General features: G+C 41.3%; 2 protein-coding genes across 2 annotated transcripts in view; one reads left to right on the top strand and one right to left on the bottom strand.

Moving 5' to 3' along the window:
- pdss2 (prenyl (decaprenyl) diphosphate synthase, subunit 2) overlaps positions 1 to 22,325 on the bottom strand; it is a 47,040-nt gene extending 24,715 nt beyond the window's left edge. The window contains exons 1-3 of the mRNA XM_029687905.2: positions 21,670 to 22,325; positions 11,584 to 11,721; positions 466 to 664 (exon numbers count right to left, since the gene is read on the bottom strand). Coding sequence (XP_029543765.1) covers positions 466 to 664; positions 11,584 to 11,721; positions 21,670 to 21,914 — 582 coding nt within the window. The 5' untranslated portion in view covers positions 21,915 to 22,325. The remainder of the gene's footprint in view (positions 1 to 465; positions 665 to 11,583; positions 11,722 to 21,669) is intronic.
- A 2,915-nt stretch (positions 22,326 to 25,240) lies between these two features.
- sobpa (sine oculis binding protein homolog (Drosophila) a) overlaps positions 25,241 to 26,888 on the top strand; it is a 34,831-nt gene continuing 33,183 nt past the window's right edge. The window contains 1 exon segment of the mRNA XM_029687903.2: positions 25,241 to 25,546. Within this exon segment, the coding sequence (XP_029543763.2) occupies positions 25,451 to 25,546 (96 nt within the window). The 5' untranslated portion in view covers positions 25,241 to 25,450.

Here is a 26,888-nt window from a genome sequence, read left to right on the forward strand (position 1 = left end):
CATCATCTGCAGAAGTGCTTGGTAAGAATAAGTAGAAGGCAGTAAGAGAACGCAACCTCTTCTACATAGTGTGTATATGTGGGTGCATTATTCCCACCCGTACATATTTGTATTTTTATGTGTGTGTGAGTATCTGCCTGCCTGCCTGCCTGCCAGAGGTCTAAGTGAGAGAATAGATGTGTTGATTCAAATCAATCCACAACAGCCAGGAAAAATTGAGTGGTGTTTAAACTCCTCCGCTTAGACGGTTTGTGTTCTCATCAATATCGTTAGCCATACTGCAACGATCTCCAACATCGTCAAGTATCATTTCATCTCACTGAAAAACTATTGAGACCTCAGACATATAAATGTGGAATTCAGATTGCATTTTGGAAGACTCATTTAAAGGGTGAACAAAAAAGCTCCAGGGCAAGAAATCTTTCTATCTCCAACAGAATGTGTTATATGATGACTATTTCATACCTTAGTATTGTTTAGCTGGGCCAGTCCGGTGCAGGCGTTAGCGAGCAAGAAGTCCCCACTGAGAACGGCCATCTTGTTTCCAAACTGCATGTCCTTCAGGGGTCCGTCTGAGTTGGTCCACTCCTTGAGGTTGACAATCCCACGGTGCACCAGGAAAGCAGTGTGGATGAGCTCTGTGATTTCAGCCAGGTTCCGTTGGCTGCAGAGGAGAAAAACACATTTTATGACATCAATAAAAAATCCATCTAACAAATACAGTGAGCTCCAAAAGTATTGGACAGTGACACATTTTGTTGTTTTGACTCTGTACTCCAGCAATTTGGATGTAAATATGATACGAGGTTAAAAGGTTACTTTGGGATTTTGGCATTGAGGCCCTTATCTACTTCCCTAGTCAGATGAACTAAGGGATACCATTTTTATGTCTCCAGTATGAAGCAAGTTAAAGGTAGTTTCATGAGCCAATACTAACTAGCGTTAGTGCAATGACTAGATGTCTGTGGGTATCTGCTTTAATTTGAGGGTATTTTCATCCATATCGGGTGAACCATTAAGAAATTACAGTACTCTTTGTACATTGTCCCCCCATTTTAGGGGACCAAAAGTTACAGCCACACAAATATCATACCCCCAAAACATCCTAACCTCTCATCATTACAATAAGAGGGGAGGTTAGCATATCTATTTGTGCGTCTAACTTTCTCACTCAGAATTATTTAAAATCAGAGTAGCTTCCACATCCATGTAGAAGTGTTTAGAAACATATTATATTCTTATTTACAATAAAAGTGACTCCAAAATGACAATACATTATTTACCATTCATTTCTATTGGGCACAAAATAAATCAGAAACACAACCAAAACAAACATCCAACCAATATAGTCAATATTTATGTAGTCATTGCGTGCAATGAATATGAATATGGGATCAAATACTACTTTAATACACATAAGTGAATTTGTTCCAATACTTTCGGTCCCCTAAAATGGGCGGGGGGACTATGGGAAAAAAAAAATGCTGTAATTTCTACATTTCTAAAGCTGAGGAGTGGCTGACAGTCTGTACTTTAACCTCAGTCATTGTATTATTTCAAAATTCAAAACAACAAAATGTGGCACTTTCCCAATACTTTTGTAGCTCATTATATTTCACATTCACTTCTACAAAAGCATGTATCAACAATGGTAAAGATCAAAAGTGCAAATTATAGGGTGTCTAATCAAAAACACACCAATGACTAATTGTGTAGACAATCCTCTAAGAAAACCAATGGTCCAGACCTCATGTCTCTATCATAATCCATGCATGGCCAGAATTAGGGTGACTAAATCAATAGAGGTCAGACGGGGAAATAAGTGGTAAAAAGGAATTATCAGGGAAATTACATCGTGTCAGGATTATGTGCTAGTATTAAGGTTACTGGCTACCTGACAGGCTCACTTTCGCATTGAACTCGTCATATTTCTTCTCGAATCGGAAGGATATCGATTTTGAGACATGACGTAGTATTTTAGTATATTAATTTGAAATTCCTGTTAGTTTTCGAAGATTTCTCACAAAAACAAACTTAACTCTGAGCATAAGAAAGCTTTTTATTTTCAAAGTCTTTCATTTAATTTCGCTCTGTCATGAGAATGTTAGTTTTTTCGACACGCTGATACAACCAACAACTTTGAAGACAACCACAAAATGTCAAATCCTCAAATATTCAGAGATTATTTTTTAAATAGATTTTATATAACCTGGAGAGAAAAAAGATGACCATTATTGAGAAAAAAAATAAGCCTTAACTCAGTGCTATTCTTGATTACCATAAAAAAAAGATGCTCAACTGGTTTTTCAACGGAGCTTTTGAACTTGGCCTGAGGAAGCCTATAATCAAATGTTGATTCATTCATTGCGGGTGGATAATTGCGTCCCTCTCCATATGGGCTGAGCCTGCCAGGGCGAGACAGACAGGGGGATCTGTCTGTGGAGGGAGCCAGGGATGGGTGCACTGATGGCCACTTAGGACCATCTTTCAGCCAGTGTGAAACAGTCCTGATAAGACATTTCAATTCCAGTCTGTCAATTCTAGTTGTTCCTGCCCATACTACGCCGTATAGCCTGACACATACGTGCTTTGTCTAACGGCAGGTAATTGCATGTTCTACAGTTGCTCAGAGAGAGTTGTTATTAAAATGCAATAATGTCATTTATTTCTCTGCTCAATCATATCTATTGTCCCCCTTCTGTGGAGAGGAGAAAATTTGGCAATGTCTTTCATTTCAATCCCTGACACTGCATTGATGTTATTGTTGACACACACAGGATTCAATTGTGTTGCTGTAAACGTTTTAACAGACAATTCCAAGTTAGGGATGAAAATGACAGCCTAAATGTTGAACAATTGATCTAATTTAACAAGATGTAATTAAAGACCTTACATTCAAAATAGGCCTATTTGATTATTGGATTCAACATTTTAAAACAGTTTAATAATTTATATGTTCATACTCCCTACATCAAATGGTAACCTTGGTACAAATATATGAGACAAATACCAAACACATTGTTACTGCAGCAAAAGAAAAAAGCAGGATATTGAGAACATCCTGTACCAATGCAGCTAAATAATAACGTTGGCACTAGGAGCTATTCTGACGATATTCACCACTCCTCCCACCCCACCCTAGGACCCCTACAGAATCCTTGCCCCTTCTCTGCCTTAGATCTACAACTCATGATAAGCAGAGTCTTCGCCAGGAGAGGAAAAAGAGGACTTGTGTATAAATAGCTTCGGCACCCGGTTGCATAGCAACTGATGCCATCTCGCTGAGGCATTCCCGCCCCTAACACGCCCATTGTCCTGAGTGTTCTGTTCCATTTTCCTCCCTCTACAGGGTCCCCATTACCCTGCAATACAGCTGTGTATCTGGCCTCTCTCTCTCTCTCTCGGTCGGTCTTTGTCACTCTCTCTGCTTCTGTCTTTCTCTCTCCATCTCTCCGATTCTGTACAGCTCTGGCCCGCTCTCTGTGTTTAGTTCCCTGGTGAGCCATCAGTATTGGGCACTGGAGTGGGAGACATTTTACAAATGCTGGCTGTCAGAAGGGGGGGAGAACATTCCCCTAGAGGTATCAATCAATCCCCCCCATCAGTGCTCCGGCCCAGGTGCTAATGAGCCCACCCTTTGACAGGGAAGCGGGGGTGAGACAGAAGGAGAGAGAGGAAAAGGGGGGTTGTGGTACAGAAAGAGTGAAAGGAGCAAATGAGGTGACCCAGCAGAGATTTCTCTGAGTGTGCGTATGTGTGGACGTGTCCCCACAAGAATAGTAAACAAACACTAATTTGACCAACTGGGGACATTTTGTTAGTCCCCACAATGCTATTTCTAGGGGGTTTAGGGTTAAGGTTAGAATTAGTGTTGGGGTTAGGAGCTAGGGTTAGGTTTAGTGTGTGTGTCTACACACATGATTGTGTATGCAAATGCAAAGGTCAGTGAGTACAATACATTAGTTAGTCATCATGAGTCACGACACATGACATAGAAGGCACGAGGTCATGAAACTGGATGCAACATCTTGCATTATGAGTAGTGTAACTTTAAAAAATAATGATGTAGAGGTTGTGTATACTTTAAGCCAGTAGCTTTAAAAGTAGCACTCAAGAGCCAAAAAGGGTATCTGAACAGTGCGCACGATGTCACATACAGTGCCTTCAGAAAGTATTCACACCCCATGACCTTTTCCACATTTTTTGGGGTTAGTGTGATTCAAATGGATTTCATTGTAGTTTCTTGTCAATGATCTACACAAAATACTCTAATGTGAAAGTGGGAAAGAAATCTAACAAAATGTATGGAAAATAAAACACTAATATACAAGATCTTGCTTAGATAATGATTAAAACCGCCGAGTCAATACATGTTAAAATCACCTTTGGCAGCAATTACAGCTGTGAGTCTTTCTGGATAAGTCTATGAGCTTTGCACACCTGGATTGTACAATATTTGCCCAATATCACTTAAAGAATTCAAGCACTGTCAAGTTGGTTGTTGATCATTGCTAGACAGCCATTTTCATGTCTTGCTGAAGATTTTCAGGACAATTTAAGTCAAAACTGTAACTAGGCCACTCAGGAGCATACACTACCGTTCAACGCTGTGTACTACTCCCTTCACAGAACAGCACAAACGGGCTCTAACAAGAATAGAAAGAGTGGGAGGCCCCGGTGCACAACTGAGCAAGAGGTCAAGTACTTTAGAGTGTCTAGTTTGAGAAACAGATGCCTCATAAGTCCTCAACTGTCAGCTTCATTAAATAGTACCCACAAAACACCAGTCACAACGTCAACAGTAAAGAGGCGACCTCGGGATGCTGGCCTTCTAGGATGAGTTCCTCTGTCCAGTGTCTGTTCTTTTGCCTATCTTTTATTTTTATTGGACAGTCTGAAATATGGATTTTTCTTTGCAATTCTGCCATGTATTTTTTCTCTAGGATTTTGCCTGTACTTAGCTCCATTCTGTTTATTTTTATCCTAAAAAACTCCATAGTCCTTGCCAATGATAAGCATACCCATAACATGATGCAGCCACCACCATGCTTAAATATGTTCTCGGTGATGTGTTGTGTTAGATATGCCCCAAACATAATGCTTTGTATTCTGGACAAAAAGTTCATATTTTTGCCATATTGGAAACAGTATGCATATTTGTATTATTATATATTTATTTTATATATTGTGGAGAAACTACAATGTTGTTCCATCCTCAGTTATCACCAATAGAGGTCGAACGATTAATCAGAATGGCCGATTAATTAGGGCCGATTTCAAGTTTTCATAACAACCGGAAATCTGTATTTTTGGACACCGATTTGGCCATTTTCTTTTAACACTTTTATTTCATCTTTATTTAACTAGGCAAGTCAGTTAAGAACACATTCTTATTTTCAATGACGGGCTAGGAACGGTGGATTAACTGCCTCGATCATGGGGCAGAACGATAGATTTTCACCTTGTCAGCTCGGGGGATTCAATCTTGCAACCTTACAGTTAACTAGTCCAACGCTCTAACCACCTGCCTCTCATTACACTCCATGAGGAGACTGCCTGTTACGCAAATGCAGTAGGCCAAGGTAAGTTGCTAGCTAGCATTAAACGTATCTTATAAAAAACAATCAATCATAATCACTAGTTAACTACACATGGTTGATGATATTACTAGTTTATCTAGCGTGTCCTGCGGTGCATATAATCGATGCGGTGCGTATCTTTGCTCCAATGTGTACTTAACCATGAACATCAATGCCTTTCTTAAAATCAATACACAGAAGTATATATTTTTAAACCTCCATATTTAGCTAAAATAAATCCAGGTTAGCAGGCAATATTAACCAGGTGAAATTGTGTCACTTCTCTTGCGTTCATTGCACGCAGAGTCAGTGTATATGCAACAGTTTGGGCCGCCTAATTTGCCAGAATTTTACGTAATTATTACATAACATTGAAGGTTGTGCAATGTAACAGGAATATTTAGACTAATGGATGCCACACCTTACGGTTCCGTATTTCACTGAAAGTGGTAGGCAGCAGCAGGCTCATAAGCATTCATTCAAACAGCACTTTTGTGCGTTTTGCCAGCAGCTCTTCGTTGTGCGTCAAGCATTGCGCTGTTTATGACTTCAAGCCTATCAACTCCTGAGATTAGGCTGGTGTAACCGATGTGATATGGCTAGCTAGTTAGTGGGGTGCGCGCTAATAGCGTTTCAAACGTCACTCGCTCTGAGACTTGGAGTGGTTGTTCCCCTTGCTCTGCATGGGTAATGCTGCTTCAAGGGTGGCTGTTGTTGTGTTCCTGGTTCGAGCCCAGGGAGGAGCGAGGAGAGGGACGGAAGCTATACTGTTACACTGGCAATGCTGAAGTGCCTATAAGAACATCCAATAGTCAAAGGTATATGAAATACAAATGGTAATGAGAGAGAAATCGTCCTATAATTCCTATAATAACTACAACCTAAAACTTCTTACCTGGGAATATTGAAGACTCATGTTAAAAGGAACCACCAGCTTTCATATGTTCTCATGTTCTGAGCAAGGAACTTAAACATTAGCTTTTTTACATGGCACATATTGCACTTTTACTTTCTTCTCCAACACTTTGTTTTTGCATTATTTAAACCAAATTGAGCATGTTTCATTATTTATTTGATGTATTTTATTAAGTTAAAATAAGGGTTCATTCAGTATTGTTGTAATTGTCATTATTACAAATACATATTTTTTTATATATTTTATCATTATTTATTTTTTATTAAAATCGGCCGATTAATCGGTATCGAAAAATCATAATCGGTCGACCTCTAATAATCTCCTATCACAGCCACTAAACTAACGGTTTTAAAATCACCATTGGCCTCAGGGTGGAATCCCTTAGTGGTTTCCTTATATATATATATTTTTGCTACGGATTTAGGAAGGGTGCCTATATCTTTGTAGTGACTGGGTGTATTGATATCATCCAAAGTGAATTAATAACTGCATCATGCTCAAAGGGATATTCAATGTCTGCTTTTTGATTTGTTTTACTCATCTATCAATAGGTGCCCTTCTTTGCGAAACATTGGAAAACCTCCCTGGTTTTTGTGCTTGAATCTGTGCTTGAAATTCACTGCTCAACTGAGGGATCTCTCAGATAATTGTATGTGTGGGGTACAGATATGGGGTAGTCATTTAAAAATCATGTTAAAAACAATTATTGCACACAGAGTCCATGCAACTTATGTGACTTGTTGACCACAGTTATTTAGGCCATAACAAAAGGGTTGAATACTTGACTCAAGACATTTCATCTTTTCATTTTGTGAAACACATTTCAGCAAAAAAATGTTCAACAAATGACAGACAGATGTCAGTCAGTTAATTTGTATTTTTGTAAAAACAATGCATGGCAATTATAATTCTGTTAATCATAGAAGGAATGTAGCCAGCTACACTTCCTAATGTTAATCTTCCATTTTAAAGGAGAAATAAACTTTTTTTTTTGTAAAAGCATTTTCTTTCCTTTTCTGCATGACAAACGCAGAATCCTGACCCCTGGACGAAAATAATTTGTTATTTAACAAAATGCTTCATTAGATTGTAACTTCCCTGCACCAGCTGACAGCGAACATACACTCCCCTCTGTATTTATTTGGAAAGTGTAGCTAAAATGTTTAATTTGGCTCTATACTCACTTTGGGTTTTAAATCAAATGTTTCATCTGAGGCAACAGTACAGCATGTGACCTTTTATTTGAAGGTATTTTCATACAACTTTGTTTTACGTTTAGAAATAAAAGCACTTTGTATCTATTAATAATTTAATGTAAATTTATACACTGGAAAATTATACTTATATTTGCATCAAATACACTATTTCCTTGGAAGTTGAGTATTGGTTATATATAGCATATGATTACATTACGTGATGAATGATTATCACTGGCAATCAACAGTTAATGTTGCCCAGATTACCAAATATCATGGAATACGTGTGTGAATGTTTATAAAGACAAAAGGCGGACGGACACATGTAATTATTTGATTTTGATGGATGGTTGACATGATAACAAAAAGTTAGGTCAATATTTTCTTATCTAAAAAGTGGATGAACGTTTGATTCCCTATAGATTTCTCGAGCGTGTAAAAAGTTAGTGTTGTGCCAACAGGATAAAGATGGACTCGCGCCTGTTAAAAGCCTTATAGGCTACTGCGCAATTTATATTCCTTTTTTTTACACGCCAGCGACACAATTTAAAAGATAAACGGTCGTGAGCAGAGTGTTTCTGATCGTGTTGACAATACATTTGTGTCCCTCCATTTATTATGATATGTTACATATGCATTTGTGGATGTCCATTATTCATTTCGCATGATTTGTTATGAATTCCAATACGTACAAAACAGTGTTACGAATTTGTACGTGCAGTTTCACAATGAAAGCGACGAGCGCACAACTCACAATCACTAAATATTTTAAACCAAGGCTACGATTACAGAGTTCTCCCGCCCGCCTGCCCCTCTAGAAACTACTTTCTCAAAACTAAGGATTCGAAATCACGTTGTGTTATTTTACACACACGTTCAAGTTACTCTCTCTACTCGATGCTTTACTCATCCTTTTCTGAACCACTCTACCAATTTGTAGCCTATGTCCTTTCATCATACTGTACCAGTAAAAACTTGACACTTTCTCATTTCAGGATTTCTTTATTTTTACTATTTTATACATCAAAACTATGAAATAACACATATGGAATCATGTAGTAGCCAAAAGTGTTAAATCAAAATATATTTTATATTTGAGATTCTTCAAAGTTGCCACCCTTTGCCTTTTTATTTTACCTTTATTTTACTAGGCAAGTCAGTTAAGAACAAATTCTTACTTTCAGTGACAGCCTAGGAACAGTGGGTTAACTGCCTTGTTCAGGGGCAGAACGACAGATTTGTACCTTGTCAACTCGGGGATTCAATCTTGCAACCTTTCGGTTACTAGGCCAATGCTCTAACCACTAGGCTACGCTGCCGCCACAATGACAGCCTTGATGACAGCTTTGCACACACTTGGCATTCTCTCAACCAGCTTCATGAGGTAGTCACCTGGAATGCATTTCAATTAACAGTTGTGCCTCGTTAAAAGTTAATTTGTGGAATTTATTGTTCTTAATCTGTTTGAGCCAATCAGTTGTGTTGTGAAAAGTTAGGGGTGGTATACAGAAGATAGGGCTATTTGGTAAACGACCAAGTCTATATTATAGCAAGAACAGCTCAAATAAGCAAAGAGAAATGACCGTTCATCATTACTTTAAGACATGAAGGTCAGTCAATCCGGAACGTTTCAAGAACTTTGAAAGTTTCTTCAAGTGCAGTCGCAAAAACCATCAAGCGCTATGACAAAACTAGCTCTCATGAGGACCACCACAGGAAAGGAAGATCCAGAGTTACCTCTGCTGCAGAGGATACGTTCATATTACAGTCCAAAAGAATGCATCACAGCGTTCAAGTAACAGACACATCTCAACATCAACTGTTCAGAGACTGTGTGAATCAGGCCTTTATGGTCAAATTGCTGCAAATAAACCACTACTAAAGGACACCAATAAGAAGAGGAGACTTGCTTGGTCCAAGAAACACGAGCAATGGACATTAGACCGGTGGAAATCTGTACTTTGGTCTAATGAGTCCAAATTTGAGGTTTTTGGTTCCAACTGTCATGTCTTTGTGAGACACAGAGTAGGTGAACGGATGATCTCCAGGTGGTGTGATAGTAGGTGGTGGTGTGTTGGTGCTTTTCTGGTGACACTGTCAGTGATTTATTAAGAATTCAAGGCACACTTAACCCGCATGGCTTCCACAGCATTCTGCAGCGATACGCCATCCCATCTGGTTTGCACTTAGTGGGATTAACATTTGTTTTTCAACAGGACAATGACAAGCAGCCAACAAGTGCTCAGCATGTGCAAACACCTTAAAGACTATTGGAAAAGCATTCCTCATGAAGCTGGTTGAGAGAATGCCAAGAGTGTGCAAAGCTGTCATCAAGGCAAAGGGTGGCTACTTTGAAGAAACTCAAATATATTTTGATTTGTTTAACACTTTTGGTTTCCACATGATTCCATGTGTTATTTCATAGTTTGGATGTCTTCACTATTATTCCACAATGTAGAAAATAATAAAAATAAAGAAAAACAAAACCTCTTGAATGAGTAGGTGCTTTTGACTGCTACTGTATTTCTGAACAGCTAAAATAAATAGGTGATTTGAACGAACCTTCCCAAAAATATATATGAAGGCTATTTGTATTTTAACAGATATTGGGGCAAAACTATCAGCGTTTGTGATGTAATCATTATAGTTATATTCCCAGAGTTGCTAAAAAAAGAACTCTGCCTCCCAATAGCCAATGGTTGCCCATTAAAATCACTATTGACTCCGTCTTGCTTGTTAATATAATTTGTATATAGCTTGCCTAAATAGCTGCATGTAGGCTAACTCCCCTTCTGAAAAAATTACATGAAATCTCTAGACTGCCTGTTGTGTCATGCTTGCGTTCCCCGAGTGGCGCAGCAGTCTAAGGCTCTGCATCTGAGTGCTAGAGGTGTCACTACAGACACCCTGGATCGATTCAAGGCAGATTGGGAGTCCATAGGGTGGCGCACAATTGTCCCAGCGTCGTCCGGGTTTGGCCGGTGTAGGCTGTCATTGTAAATAAGAATTTGTTCTTAACTGACTTGCCTAGTTAAAATAAAAAATAAAATGTTTGATTTGATCACTGTTACAACAGACAAAGAAATACGTTTCTTCGAACAGGCGGCAGTCACAGAGTGAGTGAGCACAGCTGAATGGACTGAAGGAAGCGCGCAGCGGATCCTGCACATGCACAGAAATCTCTTTAGTCCAAAACTTCCAGGTTCCAGAAAATCAGGAACCGCAGCCACTCCAAATATTTTATGCATTCAATGTACTGCTAGGTTTTCTCCGCCAGGAAAAGATGAACGGTGTACTATGCATGTAAGAACCCTACATTGCCACATCGAGTCCAAAACAGTATTTTTTTAAATACAGTAGTTTCAAGATGCCGTTCATCTGAATAGTTGGTCATGTCAATAGCTGGTGCCTTAATCTTACCAAATGATTAACCATGGACAAGTCAGACTGTAAGCATATTAATTTCAGCCACCCCACAATATCCTCTCCACCCGCCCTGCTTGACAGACTCCCTCACTGATCCTATAGTAGAGGCAGTGCTGCTTGCCAGCTTGGAGAAAAGGGGCCATTCAGACACCCAGCGCATCACCTGCCAAACACAACAGCGACTTCTGGTAACCACCTGGCAAGGTTGTACAGTGATCTTCACACAGAATTCCCTCTTCTGGGCAACATTCTGTGTATGTGCGGTGTGCTTGTGTGAGTGTGTGAGTGAATGTCGTCATCAGAAAAAAATACATAAATTGGAGCTGGTGTGTGTGGGTGCTGTCAGATCAGTAGCAATGACAAGCATTTTCCTGTCTTTTCACCAAGTCAGTGGTAATAAAGGAAAGGAGTTAAGGAAAGGAAGATAGAGGAATGTGAAGACAAAGCCCCAGAGAGGCGTGTTTACCTGGGGTAGATGCCACTGACCATGTCCTGGGGGAGGAGGTCTGAGGCTGTGTGCTGGCTGGGACCGGCTGCCTTGGACATCAGTAGGACGACCAGACCCCTCATCTGAAGGTTGTTTCTACTGTCATAGACGAAGCCCCTGAGAAGAGGGACAAGCATCAATTACACATTCATTGTTGGGTAAGGATTTAGAAAATGTGGGAATACACTGTTTCATACACAAATCAGGCAGCCCTTGTGCCAAATCTAGACTTTGAATAAATTGAACATTTGTTCGTTCCCACACATTTAAAGAAATGTCCTTCGGGAGTAAGAAAAAAAATGAACATATATTTTCATCATTCAAAAAATCCATTCTGACAAGCAGGGAATTGACTTGGGATGGCAGGCTAAGTAAGCAACCTCTTAACAATGACACAGAAAATGGCCAGTAATTGTATGGAAATGAGATGTGGTGCAACTATGCTAATGAGACTGTGTGTAGCTTTCACCACCTCTCTCCAGGGGTGCCCCAAAAATCCCTTTATTCCCTCTCACATCATGGCTAAGCAAACAAAATGGCTAATTGCTGCTTCATGGGGGTGACGCATAGAGAAAGGTCAACACACTCATGAAGACAACTGCTTTTCAAGATCATTAATTCAGCTGCATTGCCAAAGGGTATTTGGGCTACATCATTGCAAATAGTGGAGGGGCTTTTTATTCAGTCAAGAGCTCTGCGTTAGATAAACATTTTCAGTAGCTGAAATGCCAGACAAACTTTTTTTAATTGCTAGGGGAAAGTGTCCACCTGAGAGCACAGCTATGGGGAGGCAAGAGAACAACTTGATTTGCCATTTGTGAAAATTTGTCATTGAATGGACCTTAGAATATAGCTCCACTACTACATGTTTGTTGGTGGACCCCACTCTTTGATGGAAACAAATATACATCTCAGAGTAGCTTTAAATAGGCAAGCTTTGAAGTCATTTACAAAATAGCCTCCAACACACTACTCAGCAAATTGGATGTAGTCTATCACAGTGCCATCCATTTTATCACTAAAGCCCCATATACTACCCACCACTGCGACCTGTATGCTTTCGTTGACTGGTCCTCACTACATTGGGGTGGCGGGTAGCCTAGTGGTTAGAGTGTTGGACTAGTAACCGAAAGGTTGCAAGATCCAATCCCTGAGCTGACAAGGTAAAAATCTGTTAACCCACTGTTCCTAGGCAGTCATTGAAAATAAGAATTTGTTCTTAACTGACTTGCCTAGTTAAATAAAAAAAATATCCATCACCAAACCCACTGGCTCCAGGTCATCTATAAGTATTTGCGAGGTAAAGCCCTGCCTTATCTCAGCTCACTGGTCACCATAAAAACACTCACCCGTAGCACGCGCTCCAACAGGCATATTTCGCTGGTCATCCCAAAAGCCAACACCTACTTTGGTCCCCTCTTCCTTCTAGTTCTCTGCTGCCAATGACTGGAACGAATGGCAAAAGTCACTGAAGCTGGAGACTTATATCTCCCTCACTAACTTTAAGCATCAGCTGTCAGAGCAGCTTACTGTACCTGTACACAGCCCATCTGTAAATAGCCCACCCAACTACCTCACCCCCCCCCCCCCCATCCCTTTTGCACACCAGTATCTCTACTTGCACATCATCATCTGCATATCTATCACTCCAGTATTAATGCTCATTTGTAATTATTTCGCCACTATGGCCTATTTATTGTCTTACCTCCCTAATCTTACTACATTTGCACGCACTGTATATAGATTTTTCTATTGTGTTATTGACTGTACTTTTGGTCGCAGTTGTAAATGAGAATTTGTTCTCAACTGGCCTACCTGGTTAAATAAAAAAAGAGACTACTGATTCATTAAAAGACAAAACCATATTGATCAGCTGTGGCACAACATGCAGTTCAAGCAGAGCTGCAAGTCTGGCACTGGTCTTGCCACTCTGGAGATAAAATATCTGTGGTCCCAGGGGAGCGCTTAGACAGAGCACATCTAATCCTGTCCCCAGGGTGCCCCCTGTGCCATGAATCACACTCTCGTTAGAGCCCCGAGTAGACACTGAGCACCGCCCACTCTGCTCGAGCCCAGACACCAGCGTCCACAAGACAGTCTCCCTCCCCCTGACCCAGCCCTGCACCACAGGGAGGGGAGAGAGATGGGGAGAGGGAGCGAGGCAGAGGAGGGGAAGAAAGAGACAGACAGAAAATGAAGGGAGAGCAAACGGCAGAGGAAGAAGAGAGAGACGGGCAGGGAGAGGGGAATGGAGAGAAATAAAAAAGGGAGATGATAGGAGATACGGTAAGTGCAATAGATAAGCGAGGAAAGTGACACGTCTAATTGGATCTGTTAAATCCAATGGACCCTAACGAAAACCATCACATGAAATAATGTAAGTTCTGGTCTGATACTTCCCAGAGTTCGTAATGGTAACAAAAAGAACAGCATGTAGCCTAGGTGAACCACAACAGATTCAGAGATTGAGTTTTTAATAGTCACATGTACAGGGTTTCAGGTGTGATTGCAGAGTACAGTGAACATTTTAGGCTCCGAGCTTCAACATGCAGGACCAAGTGAAATAAAACAATGAAAATGGTAATAATAAAAAATAACTACAATATAAATATAAATAGCACTATACACACACATAACTGTAGCAGTGATGAATAAATAAAACGTCCATTGGGGTGGAGGCAGAGTAAAGACTATTGAAGGGGTGGGGTGGAATGACCATAGGGGGAGCAGCATGACCATTGAGAGGATGTGGGGACCAAGTGAAATAAAAACAAAAATGATTAAACCTTTATGTTTTACTCTAATATACATATTAACAACGGTGATGAATGTCATTGAGGTGGGAGCAGAGTGAAAGTCAGTTTGGTGGGGGGAAGGGGGGGGGGGGGTAGCTGACTAGGGTTGGCTATTCAGCAGCCTGATGGTAGAAACTATTAGTCAGTCTTCCAGTTTTTGTCATGATGCTCCTGTACTACCCGCGTCTGATCGATTGAAGCGGGGAGAACAGGGCATGGTTTGGGTGGCTGTGATCCCTGATGATCTTCTTGGCCTTCCTGCGACACCTGGTGTTGATGGGGGCGTGTCCAGCCTGGATCCTCCTGAAGTTCACAATCAGCTCCTTGCTGACATTGAGGGAGAGGTTGTTTACCTGGCATCAAGCCGTCAGAGTGCCTACCTCCTCTCTGTAGGCCGCCTCATCGCTGTTGGTAATCAGGCCTACTACTGTCATGTCGTCAGCGAACTTCATGATGGAGTTGGAACTGTGGGAGGCCATGCAGTCGTGGGTATACAGGGAGTACAGGAAGCGACTGAGCATGCACCCTTGTGGGGCACCCGTGTTGAGAATCTGTGTCGAGGAGGTAATGTTGCCTACCTTCACCCCATGGGCGCGGCCCGTCAGGAAGTCCAGGACCCAGTCGCATAGGGAGGAGTTCAGACCCAGGGCTGTGAGCTTTGTAAAGCGCTTATAGGGTACTAAGGTATTGAAGGCTGAGATGTAGTCAATGCACAGCATTCTCACATATGCAGTCCTTTTGTCCAGGTGGGTAAGGGCAGTGTGCAGTGCAATGACAATTCTGTTGTCCGTGGATCTGTCAAGGCGGTAGGCAAATTGGAGGGTTGAGTGCATTGGCGAGAGAGGTGGTGATATGGTCTTTGACTAGCCTCTTGAAGCACTTTATGTAACCAAAGAATATGTATTCAAAAAGGTCAAAACTGACATTACGAGGGGGGAAATTACACTGGAATTCCTATAGCTTTCAATTAAACAACGGCAACCACACCAAAAATGTCTGCCTATGGCGACTGGCCAAGTCTGCAGCCTGAAGATGACAAATGATTAATATGCATGCCAGTCTCTACACCATGGCAAATCAATCAATCATAATCCCCCTCCTGCAAAGGGGTGGAGCTGGGATGAGTGCTGGGAGAGAGATGGGTCAATGTCATTTTAATGGGTAGGACTACATGTTAGCCACCATTTATTACAGTGCTCTCTGAATCTTATCTACTGGTCCTCTACCTAGACCTGCACAATTATTCAAATGTATCGCATGTAGGCCTAGTGGCCTGTTTTTGGGGTAAAGCAGCAATAACCATTTCTTAGGTGAGTGCACGACCACTGAAGCCTTAAGCACATAAAAGTAACATTTGGATAAACTCTTTGTGTACAAAATAGGATTTGACATCTACCTCTAAATATTCCTGAAACCCTAAATGTGACACAAAAAAAGCAGGACAAAACTCAGTCAAAAACAATGGAAGCCACTTGATGAGAAAAGTATAACTGTGTCAAGGTCTTTCCCTGCTACAAAGTGAAAGTTCATTTTTCCTGCATGGCCACACGAACTCCAGACTTTGGGCAAAGTTAGCTGAGCTGCATTTTTTAGAATGAAAGGAAAGGGAAAACCGAAACACAACTCCACAAGGGTCTGCCTGTCTGCTATTGTGGATATTTTTATCTGCGCCGCGTCTTGGGCAGAGACACAGTAGGAAATAGGAACCAGCCAACCCAAGCTGACAGTGAGGAGTCAGACTGTCAGAGGTCCACTTCACCCCCGCACTACAACACCCAAATGGATTGTCATATCAGATTTAGGTGTATAGGTTATTACACCCTTGAGCTACAGTTTCCAACACACTCGTCTGCAATGGCAGGATTGGATTCCAGCACTATCATTCCATGTCCATTTCCTTATTTCTTACAGTGAGGAGCCATTCATCCCCAATGAAGAGAGATGGCACTGGAGGGTAATCCAACTACAGTGCATTCGGAAAGTATTCAGACCCCTTTATCCACATTTTGTCCACGTTCGACATATTTGAAAATGTATTAAATAAGTTTTCCCCCTTCATCAATCCTAAACACAATTCCCCATATTGACTAAGAAAACAGGTTTAAACATATTTGCAAATGTATTAAAAATAAAAACAGAAATACCTTATTTACATAAGTATTCAGACCTTTTGCTATGAGACTTGAAATTTAGCTCAGGTGCATTCTGTTTCCATTGATCATCCTTGAGATGTTTCTACAACTTGATAGAGTCAACTTGTGGTAAATTAAATTGATTGGACATGATTTGGAAAGGCACACATCTGTCTATATAAAGGTCCCACAGTTGAAAAAAATCTAACCATGAGGTCGAGGGAGTTGTCTGTGGAGCGCCGAGACAGGATTGGGTCGAGGCACAGATCTGGGGAAGGGTTCAAAAACATTTCAGCAGCATTGAAGGTCCCCAAGAACACAGTGGCCTCCATTCTTAATTTGAATAAGTTTGGAACCACCAACTTCTTATAGCTGGCCGTCTGGCCAAACTGAGCAATTGGGGCAAAGGGCCTTGGTCAGGGAGGTGACCAAGAACCCGATGGTCACTCTGACAGAGCTCCAGAGCTCCTCTGTGGAGATGGGAGAACCTTCCAGAAGGACAACCATCACTGCAGCACTGCACCAATTAGGCCTTTATGGTAGAGTAGCCAGACGGTAGCCACTCCTCAGTAAAAAGCACAACAGCCCGCTTGGAGTTTGCCAAAAGGCACCTAAGGCCTCGCAGACCATGAGAAACAAGATTCCCTGGTCTGATGAAACCAAGATTGAACTCTTTGCCCTGAATGCCAAGTGTCACGTCTAGAGGAAACCTGGCACTATCTCCACGGTGAAGCGTGGTGGCAGCATCATGCTGTGGTGATGTTTTTCAGTGGCAGGGACTGAGAGACTAGTCAGGATCGAGGAAAAGATGAACCAAGCAAAGTACAGAGAGAACCGTGATGAAAACCTGATCCAGAGCGCTCAGGACCTCAGACTGGGGTGAAGGTTCACCTTCCAACAGGACAATGACCCTAAGCACACAGTCAAGACAACGCAGGAGTGGCTACGGGTCAAGTCTCTTTGACCCAAAAATAGCTGTGCAGTGACACTCCACATCGAACCTGACAGCGCTTGAGAGGATCTGCAGAGAAGAATGGAAGAAACTCCCCAAATACAGGTGTGCCAAGCTTGAGGCATCATACCCAAGGAGACTCTAGGCTGCCCAAGGTGCTTCAACAAAGTCTGAATACTTATGTAAATGTGATACTTCCATTTTTTTAATGTATAAATTAGCAAACATTTCTAAAAACCTTTTTTGCTTTGTCATTATGGGGTAGTATGTGTAGATTGATGAGGGGGAAATGTAATACATTCTATAATAAGGCTGTAAGTCAAGGGGTCTGAATACTTTCCGAATGCATTCGAATTTAGAGAGGTAAAAAAATATATATATATTCCCCTGCAATACCTTTGTTGAGGGGGTGGGGGGGTAAATGCTTAAGGGGTCATTTGGTCAAATTCAGCTATGAGGCTTTGTAATTAATCAATTTGAACTAAGTAATAGGTGTACTACAAAATCAAAGTTTTAACATCTAACAGAGGTCAAATGTTTAGATCAGTTAATGTCACTCTGTCAATGTCACACACTCATTTGGGGTTAATCATTTAACAATCTAAACAGCACAGATTCCATGGGACTTGTCATTTAATTTAAACACATTTAGAGAGATGGAATAATAAAACAAGAAGTTTATTTTGTTTCACCTTTTAGTAGACTACAATTCACTGAAGGAAATTCACCAATATTGGCTTTCTTTTAGTTGTCATACCGTGACCCACATTGCATCATTGCATCCATTTGATTTGCTGTAGGCTGTTTTTCGAAGCAACTTAGCCAATATGTTTTGTTATGTTTACATTTAATCTCAGGCAATTTTTTGGGCTTTGTTACATTTACTGGGTGACACTATTTGTCAGAGGTTACTCTAGTCTACACAACTTTGCAGCCAATACCAGCAGGCACTGTACGAGGAGAATATTTAAAATTGCCAGTACAAGCCACAAGGGGGTAGCCACTGTACCCAGCTCACTCCTCTTCAGCTCAGAGAAACAAGAAGACACACCAGCAGCTTACTCTGGGAGCAGTAAAAGCAACCATGAAATGAAATAAGAAATTCAAACTTTTCTGATACATAAGGATGGTTAATTATGGGGCTTTGCCTGTGACAACCATCCAGTCAATCACACTTGCTCTCAATACCAGCATCTTTGACACACCTCGCCTATAGCGTAGACCCCTCAAATTTAACTCTAGACCTGGAAGACAGTTCCACTGCAATTTTGTGTTCCCCTCTAATCAGTGACTGATTTAGACCTGGGACACAAGGTGGCTGCAATTAATTATCAGGTAGTACAGAGAAACAGCAGGCTCTGGACCTTGAAGGGTAAGAATGGAATACCCCTGGCGTAGACTGTGCTGAGGCGCCAGAAACAATGGGTTTTCTAATTAAATGTAATTATGATAAATTAAAAGGAATTGTCCACTCAAAATACAACCTAACATGACAGAGTAGGTGCACCAAATATAGGATCATGGATTGGTCCTCTCAGGTTCTCTGCAAGTAAGAATGTTAAATAAAATTATATTTGAACTTACACTCTGCCCGATTGTCCGTAGTGTTGGCCCTTCAGCTGCTCAAAATTTAAACAAAACCATGTAAACACCTGTGAGACTTCAGTTAGTGTGCATGACACACTGCTCACTTAACCTGGAAGCCAGCCGCATCAATGTGTCATAGGAAACACCGTCCAGCTGGCAACCGAGTCAGCTTGCATGCGCCTAGCCCGCCTCAAGGAGTCACTAGAGAGTGATGGGACAAGGAAATTCCGACCTGCCAAACCCTCCCCTAACCCGGACAACGCTGGGCCAATTGTGTGCCGCCTCATGGGTCTCTTGCTCATGTCTGGCTGTGCCACAGCCTGGGATCAACCCGGGTCTGTAGTAACACCTCAAGCACTGTGATGCAGTGCCTTAGACAGCGGTGCCACTCGGGAGGCCCATAGGCCCACTTTTTGAAGTAGGTTTAATAATACTTTCCTGTGGATATTTTCTCTCAGATTTCGACCAGAGACTGACCACCAATACCACAGACAATCGGCAGAGTAAGTTCAAATATAATTGTATTCAACATTTGTGACAGACAAGGGACGTTTAGCATTTTTCTATGTAAATGTGCATGGCATTCTCTACATAATTCATCGCCACATTTCTTAACTAACTGCAGCATTGCCTGGTCCCAGATCTGTTTGCATTCATGTCAACTTCCATGACAAGGAGTGCCATGATGGCACACACAAACTGGTACCCAGTAACTGCAGCATGGCTTGGGTCACTAAAAGTGAGCTCTAGTGGCCCGACGGCACATGGTGCCAGCTGCGACAGGCCTACGTGAAAGAAAGTAGGCCCACTCAACAGTCTTGGTTTCCCAAATGACTGCCTCGCCTGGTTCACCAACTACTTCTCAGACAAAGTTCAGTGTGTCAAATCGGAGGGCCTGTTGTCCGGACCTCTTGCAGTCTCTATGGGGGTACCACAGGGTCCAATTCTCGGGCCGACTCTTTTCTCTGTATATATTAACGATGTCGCATTTGCTGCGGGTGATTCCTTGATCAACCTCTATGCAGATGACACCATTCTGTATACATCTGGCACTTCTTTGGACACTGTGTTATCAAACCTGCAAACGAGTTTCCAATCTTGGGGCGACGCACAATTGGCCTAGCGTCGTCCGGGTTAGGGAGGGTTTGGCCGGTAGGGATATCCTTGTCTCATCGTGCACTAGCGTATCCTGTGGCAGGCCGGGTGCAGTGTACGCTGACCAGGTCGCTAGGTGCATGGTGTTTCCTCCGACACATTGGTGCGGCTGGCTTCCGGGTTGGATGCGCGCTGTGTTAACAATGCGGCTTGGTTGGGTTGTGTTTTGGAGGACGCATGACTCTCGACCTTTGTCTCTCCCGAGCCCGTACGGGAGTTGTAGCGATGAGACAAGACAGTAACTACTAACAATTGGATACCACGAAATTGGGGAGAAGAAGGGGGTAAAAAATAATAATAAAAAATAAACACCTATGTGTCTGGCTAGACTGTAAACTCTTCTTCCAGACTCATATTAAACATCTCCAATCCAAAATTAAATCTAGAATCAGCTTCCTATTTCACAACAAAGCTTCCTTCACTCACGCTGCCAAACATACCCTCATACCCTAAAACCGATCCTAGACTTCAGCGGTCATATACAAAATAGCCTCCAACACTCTACTCAGAAAACTAGATGCAGTCTATCACAGTGCCAACCGTTTTGTCACCAAAGCCCCATATACCACCCACCACTGTGACCTGTATGCTCTCGCCAGCTGGCCCTCTACATATTCGCCGCCGGCTCCAGGTCATCTATAAGTCTCTGCTAGGTAAAGCTCCACCTTACATCAGCTCACTGGTCACCATTACAACACCCACCCTTAGAACCCACTCCAGCAGGTATATTTCACTGGTCAACCCCAAAGCAAACACCCCATGTGGCCACCTTTCCTTCCAGTTCTCTGCTACCAATGACTGGAAAGATTTGCAAAAAAAAAAGAACAAAAAAAAAGAATCACTGAAGTTGGAGACTCATTTACTTTAATAATCAACTATCTGTGCAGCTTACCGATCGATACAGCTGTACACAGCCCATCTGTAAATAGCCCATCCAACTACCTACCTAATCCCCATATTGTTTTATTTACTTTTTGCACACCAGTATTTCCAGCATTTCTACTTGCACATCTATCACTCCAGTGTTAACTTGTTGAATTGTAATTACTTCGCTACTATGGCCTATTTATTGCCATACCTCCTTACGCCATTTGCACACACTGTATATATACTTTTCTATTGTGTTATTGACTGTACGTTTGTTTATTCCATGTGTGTTGTTGTTTGTGTCACACTGCTTTGCTTTATCTTGGTCAGGTCACAGTTGTAAATGAGAACTTGTTCTCAACCGGCCTACCTGGTTAAATAAAGGTGAAATAAATAAAAAATAAAAAAGCTGGTGATTGACGTCATAGCCATGACAGGTCCAGGTCTTCTAAAACTACAGGCAATATAGAGTAGAGTTGCATTGTGTATGATGAAATTGTGTATTGGAAGATTTGACATTTGCATTACAAACATGAAGTAATGTATGCAATAGTAGATGATCGTGTGTAAACCATACCTTGCAGTGTTGAGTAACGGGTGTTTTGTTCCAACCAGTTTCCTCACGTGCATTGCTACATTACTGAGTTCATCACTCAGCAAGCAGCGTAGGCTCATAAAAGAAGTCGGATAACCCACGATTTTCTCTGCATCCGAGACCACTTTATTCCAATTAGAAGGCGTTGTGTTGGAGAAAAGACTTATGTTCCTCTGTCCACGGTTTAGCAAAACAATGCACGAGAGCCGAGACCAAATTACTGTCATCTTTACAGCTGAAGGTCTTTTACTAATTAATGTTTAAACAAATATCAAGCGAACCCTTGAGAGGTCTATATCCAAGCTTGACACAAGCTAGTATATATAGCTAAGTCGATTAAATAAATAAACTAAACGGTGGCAGGAAAATGACATTAACCGATTAAATTAGATATGTAACTGTTAACTAGCTATCCATCCATATTTACAGAATCTAATGTTATTATGATGGATATCATTCTCGCTGTCGACAGTCACATTAACTGAAATAAGTATTATACATAACGTTATCACCCTACTTAATTTAATACTTATACCCTTTGATGTATCCTATAAAATGTCCAGTAAATATACCGTAACACGCGACCTAAAATGTTAAACATTGACACAGGAGGCCGCCATCTTGACGAAACGCAATACGGTATGTCGCAAAAACGTTACAACAGTTATTGATTGATGTGCCCTGGGCTGCGCTCAGTGCGAAAAAATGTTTCCACTAGATAGCACATCCACGATTAGCTACATCGTAAATAAATGTATGTATGAGAACAAACATTTGCTTTGTGGTCTTAATTTAAGATTATTTCAGGCATACGCTTAGCGTTGTGGTTAATGTTAGGGATAGGTTTAAAAACAGGTTTTAAGAAGATAAATGGGTGGTGTTTGGCCTTTGAATAAGGCACTGATAGCTTCAAGCCACACCCGCGACACCCACCTAACGGAGAAACGTACCTCAAAATCTGTTCGAGAACGTTGAAGAATGTTTTTGGTGAAAACGCGTCATTCAGTACAAACCGGCACGCAATTTAGCAAAAAAATATTAGGCTTGACAAAACAAAACATAAAACATTGTTTAATTTTACTAACTGAAAAGGATCCAACATTCGGAGTGAAATAAAAAAACATGCTTTTTTTTCTTCAGATTTTGGATATTCTTCAGAAGAAGTGTCTTTGATATAATATGATTATTGAAAAGTCATTTAGAATAACAAAGTTGACATGATACCACCATGTAGGCTAGAATTTGTCATTGGCATCACAGTTGTTACATTTGTGTTCGTGTCTGGTGCGCTCCTGCTGCTCTTACATTTGTATCAGCGGCGAGCTAAGTCGATATATTATAGCCTATCATTTTACCTCACCTGAGAGAATTCAGAAACTCTTGAGAGGACAGTGGAAGTTTATAAAATTGCTTAGCCCTATTTGGGTCGTTCCACCAATTGGGGCCTTTTGAACAACAAAAAACGTTGATTTCACCTCATTTAAACATTCTGTCATACAGAGCACATGTTCAACTTAATAAAAAACACGTTTTCACATCTCAAGAGAAACAAAATACTTGTGCCTATTAAGTGCCAAATAAAGTGCCAAATAAAGTAACATTTCATCTAAAATCAGCCATATATCCTCTTGTGACATGGGGAATGGAAGCTTGTTGTGTGCAACAGGGAAGGGCAATTGTAAAACAAGATTTTGTTTTAAGGTTGACCTTAAAGTGAGGGACAGACGTAATTGAATCACTCACCACATGAAATAAATAATCATCTTCAAAAAGTACTTTGTCAAAGCAACAAAAAAGAACTAGAGCTTAACAATGATGGTGAAAACTTGGAGAAATATTGTTAATGAGTTAAAATCTTAGAAGTCAAGGAAGGTGCACGGAGGTTCAAATGAATTAAATTGAGAATAGGCCTAATCTCTTTTTCTGGTTCTCCTAAATATTGTTTGGTGCTCATAACTTTTTAAATTTGGGAGCACCCGTGTACTACCAAAAGTTTGCCTAATTAAAGGTAGACTCAGCGAAATGACGTTGCCAAGAGCAGCACCACAGATATTGAGATGAGCAAGACTTGGCTCTTTCACAGTCACACACAGTATCAGCACATGTGCACGAGTTCGCTTCATGCTGTTGGCAGCATGGTAGCGAGGGCACCAAAACAGGGGAGAAGTTGTAGCTTCGCGTTTCATTGGTGTTAGTTGTTGCGAAAATTGACCCACTATGCTGTTTACTTTTTACATCTACGTCATACTCTATAAGAGTGGGATCTTCACCATGGGTCACATTTGTAAATTCACTCTTATTCAGAGAACTTTGGCTGCATTTATACAGGCAGCCCAATTCTGATATTTTGGCCAATTATTGGCAAAAGAGCTGATCTGATTGGTCAAAACATCAATTAGAATTGGGCTGCCTGTGTAAATGCAGCCTTAGCGCATCTTTGTTTACACAGACAGCCAAATTCCAATCCACTGTCCAATCTGATACCTCAAAAGACAAAATTGTTGGAAAAAAGAGCAGAATTGGGCTGCCTGTGTAAATGCAGCCGTTGAGCATGGACTCCAGGAAAAAAATATAAATCTGTTAAATATGACTGTTAGCTATAATTTCATTAAATATGTGTTTACTTTAATTAAATATTTCGATAACACTTTATACCAAGTTGCTCATATAAGCCTACCTGTGTAATAACACAACTACCAATTGCAGATGTCTGGAGGGTCTGGTTGAGTGGAAGGAGCTGTGCTACATTACATTTTCTGTTGACTATTCTACAGGAAAAACATAATTATCATGTTTCAATTCATGTAACAATATCGAACTGCAGGCTGTGTGTGTGTCTGTCTGTCTGTTTGTGCATGCATATGCGGGACAATGCACTCATTGAGTTACACTATCTGCTTTTGAACAGAGACTAGACAGGGATATTATTTCAAGGACATTTTCTTTTAGAACAAGGAGCTCCCATTTTTGGGACTCCTCTGTGGATTAATGATGATGCCTCTCCTTTCCTTCGCCTGCATTGAGGATAGTAAAAGCAATTATAGCCTACCAGGAAGGAAGGAAGCCACCTTACAGTAAGATACACCCTGTGGAAAGTCATGGAGCTAATATGTTAAATAGGGGGGCATCTGCCTCTTCTCACCATAAAATTGTGCAAGTGTGTTAGAGCTTTGCCTTTGTTGCAACTGAGTTCTACCTAAACTCCTTGGTTCTATCACACGGAAGAGGTCAAGAACTTGCCCGGGACCACCTGTCAGAGGCTTGCACAATTTCTATTGTAAATCTGTAATGGCTACAGATAACCATACCAACATCTGTCCAGCAGTGGCAGACAGGATAGGGCGCAAATACCTTCATGAAGTGGGAGAGCCTTCCAGACTAGGTTGTAAGATTGCATGTGTGAGGTGAGGAGGGCCCAAAGTTAAAACGTTACGGAAAATCGAGAGGAAATAGCCCACCTCTGATCAACAGCGTCATATTATGTTACAGGGGACGCTCCTCCCCCTGTCTAGAATTTTTTCTCACTCAACCTCTCATTTGATTCAGAGGCAGCTCACACACACCAACTTGCGCACAGACCGTGGAAAAATAGGGGCAGAAGATGGCTGACTTAACAGGGCAACGCAAGCCCTCAACGGCATCATCAACTTCACCCGGGCTGTTCCCCAGCTTGACATTAGCCTTTGGGCAACTTTAAAGCGGCCCCGCCTCGCACTTGTCCACTCTACCCCAATCGCAAATATTGACAGAGCTATTATAAAAAATGGCAGAGATGGAAAAAGAGGGCAGACCCCCCGAAAATAAAAGAAGCCGAAAACCGGCTCACCCCGTGAAAAGAGAAATCAACGAAGAAATGAAGGTAAGTGATCGACATTGGACCACTTGGTTGTGATTACGCATGGAAACAGAGCACTCATTAAAACGCGTGATATATGTGGATGCGTAAAGCGAGCATCCTCTCACATTTTAGAGCAGACCTGATTCATTGATGCAATTTATTGGATGAATAGCGAATAAGTTCAATGTCATATCAATTTTGGGGAATGAATTAAACCCATTCATAGTCCACAGCAGGTTGAATAAAAATGGATAGGGTAGAATGTCTTGCCATGCGTTATAATACAGCCTAGGCTACACCGTCTTTGTTGTTCCACATAGGCCTACCAGTAGCCCACATTTACTTTTTGGCAATGAATGGGAAAACATATTCTGGAGAATTGGGACCCTATTATAGTCATTTGTGTGGTTTTCCTTGGCCCACATGGTTCCATTGAAGTAAATGGTAAATCCAGTGCGTCAGTCAAGGCGTCAACAGTGCCACTATACTATTACTACCGCTACTCCCGCAGAAACAACACTGAGCGTAGCCTACGCATTTAAAATAAAACATCGCGGGGAGACTATCATGATCAATGAAAGGAAATTGACTTACTGCAAATTATTAACGCTAGACATCGTCTCTAGACGGTATCGTGAACTCAAGCCAAACGATATCTGTCCTTTCCAGCTGTGGACGAGCCGAAGCGCTAGAGGTGTGCTTCCAGATGTGTGTCTACAGACGCCGGACAAGATCACATTGTTTATCGTGCGTTATACTGTTCTGCATACATTATAAGCCTACCTAATGGTACACTTATGCATGCCATGTATCGATCTAAATATTTAACAGTAAGATAGATTTTCCTGCTGTGATGGAATTGTCGTACTTTGTGGAGAGAAAAAAACGTGAAGAGGGCAAGGCATGCAGGGAACCTATCGCTGCTTTGTCTCAGGGTTTCATCATGTGTTCATTGTTTGTACACATTCTATGCCTGGGTTGAGAAAAATCATTTCCAGTACAGAATAATTCCCAACGCATATTCAGATATAGGCTTATTGTTAGAGTGTGGGTTTTATTTTGTATATATTGATTTCGAGGAATTATGAACAAAGATTGTCAGAAAAGCCTACAGACGTTTTGGTGTGCATCATGTCTCTTCGCGTCTAAGAGGTGTGTGTACTGGGTTTCAGAGAAACACCCCTTTTTCTCTTGCTGTGAATTGTGTGGAGGCATGCTACATACAATATTTGGATTTTAATATTGGTCTCATGCGTGCTACATTCATCCCTATTGCATTTAAGATGCCATATTTATTTATTGATTCATTTTAATTTCTACAAAATGAGTGGCATATCAACGTAAATTACGTGAGAACAACGTC

Source organism: Oncorhynchus nerka, linkage group LG18 (genome assembly GCF_034236695.1).
Source record: "Oncorhynchus nerka isolate Pitt River linkage group LG18, Oner_Uvic_2.0, whole genome shotgun sequence".
NCBI classification, from domain to species: domain Eukaryota; kingdom Metazoa; phylum Chordata; class Actinopteri; order Salmoniformes; family Salmonidae; genus Oncorhynchus; species Oncorhynchus nerka.